The 14814-nt window shown below is 32.3% G+C and overlaps 1 protein-coding gene across 1 annotated transcript; it reads right to left on the bottom strand.

Annotated features, from left to right (window-relative positions):
* Positions 1-6312: 6312 nt before the first annotated feature.
* On the bottom strand, positions 6313-6753 carry LOC125874465 (uncharacterized). The gene has a single exon (XM_049555359.1). The coding sequence runs from the start codon at positions 6751-6753 to the stop codon at positions 6313-6315; it is 441 nt and encodes a 146-aa protein (XP_049411316.1).
* Positions 6754-14814: the final 8061 nt, after the last annotated feature.

The raw sequence follows: 14814 nt of genomic DNA, 5'->3' as shown, positions 1-14814 counted from the left end.
ATAAAGCTTGTAAAACTATTTAAAACATGACGTAAAAATCATATTTATAATATCATGAAAATACCATGCTTCCTTTCGAAGTCTACTTGTGCAATGCATGAATGAAGTCCCATACCCCCATCCACACTAAGCAGAACTTCTCGAGGAACCAAGCTCTTTCTACTGTGGGAGTTCTCTAACCGACAGCCACCACTACATGTATAAGTAGTGATACAACGTTTTACCTCACGTTGCCCAAGGATCATCCTATACCTTGCCATTGATATAGGACCTTACTTTAACTTTTGCTTAATGGATCCACTAGCTTAACTTTCGTGATCATCTAAAAAGTATGATCCGAGAAATCCCATGTTTGGCTACATGGTTCTTATGGAGAGTTGAGTTAATATGAACTCGTGTCCCCAATTTGGTGTTCAAGACTACTCCCAAAAATACTTTAGCTCATAAGTGTTTTAAACACATCTTTCTTTAGTTGAGATAATTACTCAAAACTTAGCCCGAAGGCACTTGAAAACTCTTTTTAAAAAGAACAAATCAAAACCATATTTTTAATATGATCATTGATTACTCAGGATAATCATACTGCTTAAACATTGATGGTATATTTAGAGACCATACTGTTTAAACATTGATGACATACTCGATTTTTCATACTAATCATATTATAGAAACTCTTTTGCAAAACTCATCTTTTCTTTTTAAAAGTGATAGTGCTCAAACTTCTCAAAACTCTTTTGGAAATCTCAGTTTCCTCTCAACTTGAATGTGAAAACACTTATAAACTTCTTTGGGAAATACTTAATTCCCTAATTACTTTTGAGAAATGAACTCAACTCTTGACTCTTGACTTATCTCGAAACTCTTGACTTAACTTGAAAACTCGATACTCTTTACCTTGAAACTTGAGACTCTTTACTTAGCTTGAAACTCTATACTCTTTGCTTGACTTGAAACTCTATACTTAACTTGGAACTCTATGCTTAACTTGGAACTTGAGCCTTAAAATGAAGTTAAAACGTTCAATGAAGACTCTTGAATACTTTGAAGACTTGCTTGGACTTACTTAACTTCTAAGCTTGACTTCTAATTTCATTTGACTTCTAACTCGACTTGACTTGGAAACTAACTTCACTTGACTTGGAAACTAATTTCACTTGAATTGGAATTTAACTTCACTTGAATTGGAATTATGGATTCAAGGGTAATGATCTCATGTTTACGACACTTCTCATTTTCTTACTCACTTGCTCGAGTCTTGAAACAAGTTACTAGAAATTGGAGACGACTCCTCACAAAGACTCAAAGGGATTTCCTTAGAATATTCGAAAGAATTCTCAAAAACATAACTCTCAACTCTACCTTGAATTTTAATTATGAATTCAAGATTATGATCATGTTAGGAATGACTTTTAGGTGTTTAGAAGTAGCTTAGAGTTGTTAGAATCGAAAGGGAGTGAATGCGCACTTTAAATGAGCTCAAACGGGGCAACTGACGACAAAAAGATGGGGCAAGTGACCCTGGCGCCAGCCCCTAAACTTCAGAGGTGAGTTTGGGACGCTCTGGCAGGCGCGTCGCGCCGGGCCCCCAACCCAGAAATTTCAGCAAGTTTATTTTCTCGTTTTCTCACCTTATTTCACCTAAAATCGAATGGTTTCTTCCCCAAATCACTTAGAATCATTAAAACCCTCAATATACCATAGATCCAACTCAAAAACACCACCAGAAACATACACCAAACCAACAAGAAACTTCAACAGCACAACCACAAACTTCAACAAGAACAATAACTAACAACTTCAACAACTTCAACAACAATCCAATCTTTTCTCAAATAATAAAATGAGTTTGGTGTGTGGGGGGAAAGGATCACCCAACACTAAAAGCTCACATCCTAATAGGGATCACCCCCGACGATTTCCACGACGATCTTGCTTGATCTCCTCTTTCTTCTCTTCTTCTTCTCTCAAGCCCTAGCTCTTACTCTTTTAAAATGAGATAAAAAAATGATCCACAAATCAGCCTAACACACTAATATAACCAAAGGAATTGGTTAGTGAAAAGACCAAAATGCCCTTAAAATTCTGGGCGGATTCCCTTGCCAACTGCCCAACTTCCAAAGGGCATAACTCACTCATACAAACTCGGAATCGAGCAAACTTAGTGGCGTTGGAAATCATTCCACAAGTTTCGCAACCATAACTGGAACTACTCCTAACTCATCATGAGCTAGGAGTTACGACTGCTCAAAGTTGGCCAAAAATTCACTGATTTCCATACTAGCCAAATTTCCAAAACTTTGAAATTCTTTCCAAAAATGAAAATTTCAAATTCTAAGCCTCTTCAATTATTTCAAAATGTCGGATGTTACAAGAATACATACCAAAATTAGCATAGAATTTAAAACCATTACAACAAAAATTAAAGAAAGATATAGAATATCAGTTTGATAAAAAAGACCAAATACAAATACAAAAGGTAAAATTATTATGTAAAAACTTACCTAAACTATACTTTCCAGATGAAAATAAAAAATTTACTTATATAATAGAATCAAATGTGAGTGAAAAAAGTTATGGAGGAATATTAAAATACAGGTATGATGGCAATACGATAGAACATCATTGCAGGTATCATTCAGGAACATTTAATAATACAGAAATAAAATGGGAAATAAATAGAAAAGAATTATATTCAGTATATAAGTGTTTATTATCATTTGAACCATATATTGTATATAACAAATTCATTATAAGAACAAATAATACACAAGTAAAATGGTGGCTAACAAGAAAAATACAAGATTCGGTAACAACAAAAGAAATAAGGAGATTGGTATTAAATATATTAAATTTTACATTTACAATTGAAGTAATAAAAACTGATAAGAATGTTATTGCAGATTACCTATCACGACAAAGCTACTCAGACTGAGATTGAGGAAGAAGATACAATTGAAAAAATACTCAAAGCTATTACTACACTTTGTACAAAAGTGGATAGTATAGACAACGAGATACAAAAGTTAAAGACTGATGAAGATAATCTGAAGTCTAAAGCTAGTCAGCAGCATGACTATAAAAATGCGAAGCTACGTCGATCGGAAGACGGAAAAAACCTAGGAGACGATGGGATACTCCTTAAAACCCATAATGTTTGTTTAAACACAGCTGCAGGTACAAGCAAACAAGTTAGCGATAAACAACATAAAAATGCTAACTTAAACCAGCTATTCGAAAAACTATTTACCCAACGGACACCTAGACATATGTCCATAGAACCACAAACATCTACATACGCAGATAGTTTGCAAAACCAAAATGAGAAAAAGACATATAACTACATCACACGAACCTATATCGAAAATATACACAAAATCCAAACTTATTTAAACCTTAACCCCAGATCAACTACAAAAGAACCAAACCAAGATTATTTGACACAAAAGTTACAAGGATATAACAAGTTAATTGCACAGCCAAAAACTAATGCTAATTTAGTAAGAACATGTTACAACTACAGACTGTTAAATACCGTATACACATACGACGGAGAAGAAGTTAGTGGAATACTAGAACTACACAAGGCATTCGTCACATACAAAAGAGTTACAAAAGGAAATTTATTTTATATAAAATTCTATACAGCACCAGTGGAAATATTATACGAGGAAATAAAACCTCCAATACAGGTTATAAAGATAGGACTAACTAAAGATATGATTATACCCGAGGACATCGGACAACAAGAAGAGATATTCAAAATAGAGATACCAAGTTTTTATGCCAACAAAAGAATAATTAGTATATCAACTATCATACAGGAGCTAGCAAATACTTATTTAAACGGAAACGCTATATGGAGATACTATGCAAGAGATCAGCTAATGATTTATTCCAATTCAAAGAAGCTAAGGAAAGCAGATATGGATAAAGTCCAGAGATGGATTTTGTCATTACTTAAGACAAAAGAACGACCTACGACGAGAGCACTAAAAATAGGATTTATTTCGGCAGAGTTATTAACCAGATATTGCAAGCTAATTGGTCACAAATATCCTGACCACATATGTTCAAAATGCAACGGAGAAGATAACATAAATCCAGATGTCGATTTAGAGTAAAAGAAGATGATGAAGATAAGAAGCAGACAGACAAGATAAGATATAGACAAGATAAAAAGAAGATAAGATACAAGATGGTAGACAAAATAAACGTGAATAGATAGATAGATGTAATGTAATGTAATGTAAAACACTTTGCAAGGTGTAAAGTAGGAATAGTATTTTGCAAGGTGTAAAGTAGGAATAGTAAAAACAGTAAGTGGACATTAAAGAAAGTAGTAAAAGTCATAAAAAGGTATGATATGTCATAATGTGTCATAAGGTAGATATATATTAGTCATAAAGTAGTATAGTACGTGCACATTATTGTGCACTACTGTAGAGATAAGATAGGAATTATAAAGTAGTAGTCGTCTCCTTTCTATATAAAGGGACGCATATGTAACATAGAGGGAGGCAATGCCTAAATAAAAATCTTCTTTCAGAAAATACTCTCCCAACTAAGATAAATATTTAAAATACTAATGGAAAAATCTGAAATCCAATCAGATATTTCAGATAGCATGGCTAAGCAAGAGGCAAAGGTATATTGTTCAAAAAATATGCGGAATTAATTTCATATATTCCTGAATATCATATATATGATTGAATAAATTTATGTTAGTTATTATGTATTTGAATTATTTGAATCATGATTTCTAGTTTATTAGCACACTGGAAACAGGGAGAAAACTTCTATACTATGACATCCTAATGTTGAAACCGGTAGGCAAGGAAGCCGTTTAGGGGAGTAAACAAAGTTGAGACGCTGATAAGAAGGAGGTATCCGCTAAAGTACAATGCTAGTAGTGACAGGAAAATATGATAAAGAAAATCTAGTTCATAATGATCTAATATGAATTTAATCAATTATGGATATGATAGGAAGAAATAATTGAAAATAAAAATCTGCATAACAACGAACATGACCACATACATTCATGATGAAATGATTAAAAACTACGAAACTTTAATCCTATGTATACTTAAAAATATAGAAATAATTGAATTAAGAAGAATAATATGGGAAAAAATATTTGAAGATAACGAATCAGAAGATATATTGAACCAAGAATGGTATGATATAGACCTACATGATTTAGACCTCGAAAGAATAGAATGGTATGATTTAGAAATAAATTCAGATTAAAATGAACTACGAATATTTACAATATATGATAGAATCTATGGAAGATATAAAACTATTAGAACAATTAATGGAGGAAAATTTATATATGTACCAAAGAACCCAAGATATGTTATTTCTAGAATATATCATAAATAATATTAATGAAATATTCAGACTAAAACAACTATCGAAAGAATATTACAATAAATATTATTATATTTACCATGAATTTCGCACCTAATATTAAAGAAATATTAAGATTAAGACACTTAGCAAAAAATTATAACAATAAAATCTTTAAAACAAATCACTCACCTACCACACTACCACTTCCATGAATTCCTCAACTACCAGTTCCGCACCAAAAAAATGGTAAATATATTAAATTTTACATTTACAATTGAAGTAATAAAAACTGATAAGAATGTTATTGCAGATTACCTATCATGACAAAGCTACTCAGACTGAGACTGAGGAAGAAGAAACAATCGAAAAGATACTCAAAGCTATTACTACACTTTGTACAAAAGTGGATAGTATAGACAACGAGATACAAAAGCTAAAGACTAATGAAGATAATCTGAAGTCTAAAGCTAGTCAGCAGCATGACTATAAAAATGTGGAGCTACGTCGATCGGAAGACGGAAAAAACCCAGAGCTAAAAGGAGACGATGGGAAACTCCTTAAAACCCATAATGTTTGTTTAAATACAGCTGCAGGTACAAGCAAACAAGTTAGCGATAAACAACATAAAAATGCGAACTTAAACCAGCTATTCGCAAAACCATTTACCCAAAGGACACCTAGACATATGTCCATAGAACCACAAACATTTACATACGCAGATGACGTTCAAAGTTAGTCTCGACAAAATGTAACTTTATACCATGTTTGAAGTTTTATGTGGCTAAAGTTGAGGTATATCGTATACATGATTGAAGTTTAATCATTTTTGTTTGAGAAAGCATATACTCTGATGTACTAGTAGTTTGTTTAATTGATACATAAAATGTGAAACTGTTAACTATTGTACAAGAACAGTTCAGCGTCTCTCCAAACACGTCTAGATCCATTATCAAATTCTCAACGGCCATGGTCATCCTTGGGCACCGTCACTATAAGCTCTCCGTTCACAAATACCGTCGTGGCCAACTCCGGCATCGTCGAAGCAGGTAACTTGTACCTCCATGTACCCACATTCAATTGTTCATCCTCACCGTCTCCATTTCCCTTTCTCACAACGATCTTCGTTACCCCAGGATGAATCTCTACTACCTTTGCCCTCACTTGTCCATCTCCAGATCCTTCTATTTCGATTTTCGCCATGAGATGGTAGAATCCTTCCTTCTCTTCAATTGCCGCATCTGCATCAGAATAGAACGGAAATTCCCGAAAGTAGTTAAATACGTGAGGAAGTCTCCTGAGTTTCTTCATTGTGGAATCAGGAATGTATTGTTGCTGTTCTGAAAAATTAGAATGAATTCCGCCAATGTTAGGACTTAGGGAGAGAGGATGTACTCTCATACCTGATTGTTGGGGTTGAAACGATAAGAAGAAAGAAGACAAATGTTGAAAAGGTTCAGAATTCCAATAGCGCAATTTGGGATTCTATTAACCCCTGATGGAAAGATTGATAATTGCATTAGTTTTTTTGTGTGCAAAGCGCATTACCCGTATCATATATCATATCTATCTATATCTATCTATCTTCTATCTATATCTTCTATACTACCTTAAAAGCATGAACTCCCAAACATGAATGTTGTATTACTATAATACCCCCAACAAAAAAATACTCAATTTATTTAATTATGTTATATTAAAAGTTGATACCTTTTCACATTAATGGATTGTGACTTTGCGATGAGTTGTGACTTTTCCAAAGGGTTGTGACCTTTTTGACGGGTTGTGACATTTCCGATGAGTTGTGACTTTTCCAAACGATTGTGATTTTTTCAAAGGGTTGTGACTTTACCAAAGGGTTGTGCCTTATCCGATGAGTTGTGACTTTTTCAAAGGGTTATGTCTTTACCGATGAGCAGGGACTTTTTTGAAGGGTTGCGACTTATCTAATAAGGCACAATAAGAACATATTCATACTACTATTTGTTGGCTATAAATAGATGGGTTTCCTCTCTCTTTTAAACTACAATTTTTTTTAGGTTTTATACTCTTCTTCTTCTTAAAAAATCTCAACTATTAGTTGCAATAGTTGATTAAGTTCGAAACCCCACGAAATTCGAGGTACCACATAAGAAAGAGTTGGTGAACAAATTGTCGCAAACCATTCATCAATTCACACTTATATTTTCCTCTGATGATTTTAATCACATACATACATCAATATTATTTATATCATTTTAGAACATTAATACTCTTTAATTAACCTACATGTTTTATTCATTAAAAAAAGACTAATTACCTACGAATAGTCACAACAATATCTACCTTCATGTTTCTTTAGTCTTAAATCACAACCATTCACTCCTTATAAATTCTTGGGGATCTCTTTTCTGTGACAATTTGAGATCATTTAAAATTTTCATAAATGATTCATCCCCAATACATTGATATGTTTCGCTGAACTTCTTAGCATTGGAATTTTGGTATTGATTTTCTATTAAAGAAGAAAAGAAGAGAACAAAGAAATATGCAATTATCTCTGAACTTTGCTTCACAAATAAATCTTCTATATATAGTGTGTGGGAACTTTCATTTATTTTTCTTATTTTGTTTCTTGATTAATTTCTTTTGTGTTTTCATTTGACAGAGACTTTAAATACACACATTGTTTATTATTTGTAATAAAATAAATAGATAAATATGTGGGAGAGACAATAATAATAAACAAATACAAAAGAGGCACATAATTGGGGTAAGATATTTCTTGTTTGTATTTCCATTTCATATTCTTTTAATATCAAATGAAGGAGTTTCTTTCTAATTTTTTTAAAACATCGGGCATCAACATAGTTCATTGAATTAGTAGTTTTGATGTTAAGTCTATTGTTTCAAAAATATATTTTCACTTTTACTTATAATATGATAATATAACCATGATAATAATTATATTATTATAGATATGTAAGTAAAAATGAACGGAGAAAGTAAAGTGTTGTTGGCAAGAGATCTCAATCAAATGAAACACTAGGGTGAATATATCATGAACATATATTTTCACCTTCCTTCTTCATTGGCTATGAATTGATCCATATATCTTTACTTTTTTCTATATTTATGTTGAATATTAATTTTATAAAGTATTAATTTCCTGTTATTTTGTGTTCATTTTGATTTAAGAAAATGTTATGTCACAAGATACACTATTTGCTAGCTATATAAAAATAATAAAAAAATAGTGATGATCATAAAATGATCTTAAATCAAATTAAAAATTCTACAAATAATACTTTAAATTTTCTTCATCTTTTAATTTTTTAATTGAAAAAGTTTAATGTTTTATATCACAATAGAACATATATAAGATACTAGATACTCTCATTAGACAACATCTATATGTATGTGGCAAAATAAAGGATAATTTTCTTTAGAACTAATTATTGATGTAATATATTTTTCTCTATAACATTCTACTTATAAAAGTATTAACATTCACTATTTAAGTACACTTTTGTTTTTTTGGAAAATTACATCTATATCATAGCCTTACTCAAATATTAATTGAATAATAATATTTTGTACAAGATATATCACGTTTAAAGATACAATATTAAAATATTTTACAGTCATAACCTCAAGAGAAAAAGTTAATGCTAGCCATTTTTTTATCTTGATATTATTTGTCTGTTTTGTTGGTTAAGTTTGTTTTCCAGATTGAGTAAAGTAAAGAACAATACTACTTAAGAAATATCACTTTCTCTCCAATTTAAATTTTTTGAATGCATTTTGAAATGTTTCAATGATATCTGGTCATTTATTACTCAAAAAACAATTAACTCTATGAAAAACTATATTAATCATTTAAAAGCACCTACCCAATATTCTTTAAGTTATAATTATTTACTAAAAACATTAAATTTAGTAATATTAATTCTATTTTACAACACCACATACTATATGATATGAAACACACGTGCAACGCACGTGCCGTGATACTAGTACTACCTTAAAAACATGAACTCCCAAACTTGAATGCTGAATTACTATAATACCCCCAATTAAAAATGCTTAATTTATTTTAGTTATTAATTTAATTAATTTTATTACATTGAAAGTAGATACATTTTCAAATTAAAGAATTGTGACTTTTTCAATGAGTTGTGACTTTTCCAAATGGTTGTGAATTTTTTGACGGGTTGTGACATTTTCAATGAGTTGTGACTTTTTCAAAGGGTTGTGATTTTTTAGAAGGGTTATGACTTTTCTAAAGGGTTGTGCCTTTTCTGATGAGTTGTGCCATTTTTAAAGGGTTGTGACTTTTTTGATAAGCAGTGACTTTTTCGAAAGGTTGTGACTTTTCGGATAAGGCACAAGTAACACCTATTCATACTACTATTTGGTAGCTATAAATAGAGGGGTTTCCTCACACTTGTAAACTACAATCTTTAAGTTCTCTACTCTTCTTCTTCATCATCTTAAAAAATCTCAAGTGTTATTTGCAAAGATTGATTAAGTTCGAAATTCAACAAAATTCGAGGTACCTCATAAGAAAAGAGTTGGTGAAACAATTGTAGCAAATCATTCAACAATTCACAATCGTATTTTTCTTACCATTTTCATGAGTTACAGTGATGAAAAGTTGTGGGAGAGACAATAATATTAAACATATATGAAAAAAGGCATATGATTTGGGTAAGGTATTTCTTCTTTGTTTTTTTGTTTTTTATTCTTTTCCCTCAAACGAAGGAGTTTCTTCCTAATTTTGCTAAAACAGTGGGTATCAACGTAGTCCATTGAATTATTAGTTTTGATGTTAAATTCACTATTTCAAAAATAGATTTTCACTTTTACTTATAATATATATGATAACATAGCCATGATAATAATTATTTTTTAATAGATATGTATGTAAAATTTAACGGAGAAAGTAAAGTGTTGGTGGCAAGAGATTTAAATTAAATGGAACACTAGAGTGAATTTAACATGAACATACATTTTTGTCTTCCTTCTTCATTGGCTATGTATTATTCCATATAATTTTTCGTTATATCACAAGATACACTCCTTACTAGCTATATAAAAATAGACAAGAAAATAGTGATTGACCATAAAATGATCTTAAATTAAATTAATGATTATATAAATAATACTTTAAATTTTATTCATCTATTAATTTTTATTATTGAAAAAATTTAAATATCTTATATCATCAAACAACTTCTATAAGATACTAGATACTTTCATTAGACAACAACTATATGATATGTATGCGGCAAGAAAAAAAGAGAAGACTACAATTTCACAAAGATAAGGTAGAAACTTACTGAAATGAAATATTTTTCACCTTAGGTGATGTTATTCATATATTAAAATTAAATTATTCTACTAAAGTATATATATATAACCATATAAATTGCTCTTTAATTGTTTTCGCAAATAAGCAAATCAATCGTGAACTAGGAAATATCCTATTTGTTCATAGGAGTTAGACTAATATATTTTTACTCCCACGTATTGTGAAAACCAGCTTAAACCTAATATGAACCAATACCATTAGCACTAAATAGTAATTAACTATCGATTTTCTTAGAACTGCTTAAAAAGTTAGCAGATAAAAAGGGAAGATTAAGGAAATAACTATAATTAGCCGCTAATGTTTAAAAACTATAGTTAATAAAAACCTATTCATACTCATTATTGCTGCTCTGTAACAGTTGACACTAATAGGATCTACCTCAATGCCCTTACTTGAAACAATGTGAACAACAAAAGATACAAAACATAGCCAAAACTCACTGAACTTTCTTGTAATGGTTGAATTTCAAACTTACCTTATCTGATTTGTGTCTCATATTTGGTGATGCATCTTCAGAGCTAGGTGGGCTCACATTGTGGCATCGATTTCTTATTCACGCTTGACCTTTCGCTTTTGCCAATCTATCGACTTTGAGTTTTACCCTATATAGATAGTCCCTTATTTTTTTTTTTTGGGGTACTCAAATAATTGTGACTGAAAAATGGAAAACATTTCAATTCTTGGACAAAAGCAAATGAGAAGTCCTCCGACATTTCTTGACGTGACACATGTCCCTTTGCCTTTTATGCTTTGAGCACGTGTCTTCCTGTGATTGGTTAAAAACCATGGCCCACTATCAAGGCAAGTCTGATGTTTTTTTTTTCCAAAATCTATATAAGTTCTTCTATTTTTGATTTACTTCCATCACACCTTCTCTTTAGAATTTTTTCCTGTCATTCTTCCGACTTTCAAGTTTTGCTAGAGTTTCATCAAAGATTACCACCTTCCTAACGACCCTTCGACAGAATTTATCCAGAATCTACGACATAATTACAGCTTAATAGGGGAGTGGGGAGGACAAAGTCAACAATAGCAATTTAAAGGCACAAACCACAATTTGAGGACGAGGATCATTGTTGGAGAATGAAGATGTTAGGTGAATCTTTTTACAAATGACCCTTAATTTTTTACAAATGATTCAATTTAGATTTTTATCCTATAAGATTAACCCCCTTAAGTTTTTATTTTATATTAAACCATCACCTTGGTTGTGTGCCATAGGTGTATGGGGTTAAGCTTGACCCCTACCATGTCCTTTAATTTTAAAACCATTACCTTGGTCGACAGTATCCAGCCGACAAGCGACCAATGATACATGTCCTGCACCAACTCTTTCGTCATCAGGTCCTCCTCAAGTCTATCCCTCTCCAAGGATTTGATCCCTAAGAGGTATGTGAGTTCCATAGTGTTGGGTTTGTTCATCTCCACGACAATCATGATTTACATATTCGAATTTGTCCATAAAGATTGAAAGATTTAAGTTCTTGATGAGTGTTCTTGAAGTTTTGCTTTTGTTCTTGAATTAGGATGTGTTTGATGAGTTCTTGAGATAAATTCTTTGAATTTGAGGGTTGTTTTTTAGTATAATCTTGTGTACTTATGTTGGGTATTTGAATCTAAGTGAATTGGGAAGAAACCATTCGATTCTAGGTGAATTAGGGCCAAAAATCAAAGAAGAAAATTCATCGGAGAATTCTGGGAGGGGCTGGGGCAGCGGGCCCCAGATGCACCAGGTGGGGGCTGGGGCGGTACCTCAGTAGTGTGCCAATATCATGTCTCTGAAGTTTAGGGGCTGGCGCTCCGCGCCAGCAGTGCGCCAGGATCACCTGCCCCCACTCTTTTTCCATAGATTGTCCCGTTTGAGTCCTTTTAAAGTGTACCTTCACTCCCATTTGATTCTAACTACTTCTAAACACCTAGAAATCATTAATAACATGAATCATAACCTTTAATTCATAATTCAAATTCAAGGTAGAGTTAAGAGTTAAGTCTTGAGAGTTCTTTCGAACATTTTGAGAAATCCCTTTTAGTTTTTTTGAGGAATCTTCTACAATTTCAAATAACTTGTTTCAAGGCTTGATCAAGTGAGTATGAGAATGAGGAGAAGGTATTCATGAGTCTACATTATCATCACGAGATCCTTTGAGTAGAGTTCAAGAAAGTCGTTGAGTTCAATTGTGAATCCCTTGTGATCAACTATCGATTTGAGCTATGTTTTGAGGAAGTAAGTATGAGAATGAGAAGAGTCGTATCCATATTGTTATGTAGACCCTAGAGTCGAGTCGTTCATGCCCATAAATTCCACATAGACTTCATATATTGAGCTTCTTGGAGAGGAGTAGTATCTTCAAGTTCTAAGTCTTGAGTATTGAATTCCTAATCATTGGACTATTACATGTTACCCATGAAGTCCTTGAGTTGAGTTGTTCATTCCCATAATTCCGCATGAACCTTATGAGTTGAGCATTCTTGAGATGAGTAGTATCATGAAGTCCTTGAGTTGAGTTGTTCATGCCCATAATTTTGCATTAACCCTCTAAGTTGAACATTCTTGAAATAAGTAGTCTCACTGAAGTTCTTGAGTTCTGAGTTGTTGAGTTCCGAGTATTGAGTTCTATGTATGGTTATTGAAAACCTTGAATTGAGTTGTTCATGTCCATAATTCGGCATGAACCCTATTTTGAGAAGTCTTTTACAATTTTTTCTAAACTTGTTTTAAGACTTGAACAACTGAGTTTGAGAAAGAGTAGAGTTTATTTCATTTTCTTTAAAGTGATTTATGGGAATAAGTATTCCCAAGAGTAAATATTTCCACATTTAAGATGAGATGAAACACCGATTTCCAAAAGAGTTTTGAGCAGTTTTGAGTACCATCTCTTTTCAGAGAAAGATTTTTGAGTAATAATCTCAAACCACAGAAAAAGTTATGTTTTTAAACATATGAGCTAGTTATATTTTGGGAGTAGTATTGAGCACCGATATGGGGACGAGTTCAGATAACTCAAAGTCCTCATAAACCATGCAGCCAACATGGGTAGAAATTAAAGGGTCATACTTTTTAGATGTTTCCTTAATGTTTTTTAGCATAGATTAGTGGATCCACTTAGTAGTAGGTTATATATGCCGGCAAAGTATAGGATAGTTCTGGTAGCGTAGGCTAGACATTGTATCATCACATTGCTCATAATGATGATTGTCGATTAGAAAATCTCCCACACAGAGTTATATTGTATTTTTATATACAAACTGAGTTATTATTTTAGTCTTCAATACATTGAGTTGTTAGCTATTGTTTTAAAAGCTTTCCATATATTGCATATTTTATTGTTGCTTTATATTGAGTTGAGTATACAGAGTCGTGCATCTCATTATTGGGTTAAGCCTTATTTCACAGAGACAAGTATCTTATTATCGAGTTGAGCCTTATTTTACTGAGTTGAATATCTTATCATTGAGTTGAGTTGAACTATTTTCTCCGAGTTGAGTTGAACTATGTATCTTTGAGTTGAGTTGAGTTGAGTGAGTTGAGAAGAGGTAAGTATGTTTCTTTTCCATCAGTAACATATGTTTATGCTTTAAAGTTTCCCTTACATGCTTGTACATTCCATGTACTGACTTCATTTGGCCTGCATCTTTTATGATGCAGATACAAGTATTCAGGGTCATCAACAGAAGCTTCGTTGATACCACTTACAGTTCCAGTAATCTTTGGTAAGCCTTATTATATTCCGGAGGACTTCACCTTTATCTTACAGTTAGTAGTTTTGAGATGTCGTGGGTCTTATCCCGACATCCTTCTGTAATAGTAGAGGCTTCATAGATGGACAAAGTTGAGTAGTTTTCGATATGTATCTTCTTTGAGTTTTTTTTACAAACTCTGAGTTATCTATTGAGTATTGTTCAGATTATTTTTAAAGTTGAGTTTATTGAATTTAATTCAATTTTAAGCTTTTGTATACTTGAGTTAGTCTTCCGCTTGTATTCATCCTGGATGAGGGTTCGCTTGGGGACCAGAAATGATTCTTGAGTGCCGGCCATGTACAGGGTGTAGGATCAGGTCGTGACACTAACGGGACATCCATTCATCAAGAATGTAGAGACCGTCTGAT

Source organism: Solanum stenotomum, chromosome 8 (genome assembly GCF_019186545.1).
Source record: "Solanum stenotomum isolate F172 chromosome 8, ASM1918654v1, whole genome shotgun sequence".
NCBI lineage: Eukaryota > Viridiplantae > Streptophyta > Magnoliopsida > Solanales > Solanaceae > Solanum > Solanum stenotomum.
The sequence above is the reverse complement of the archived record's forward strand: the minus strand, read 5'-3'. Positions and strand labels throughout refer to the sequence as shown.

Excerpts from the sequence above, each read along its gene's own strand:
- LOC125874465 (XM_049555359.1), bottom strand. The coding sequence starts at position 6,753 with ATGAGAGTACATCCTCTCTCCCTAAGTCCTAACATTGGCGGAATTCAT.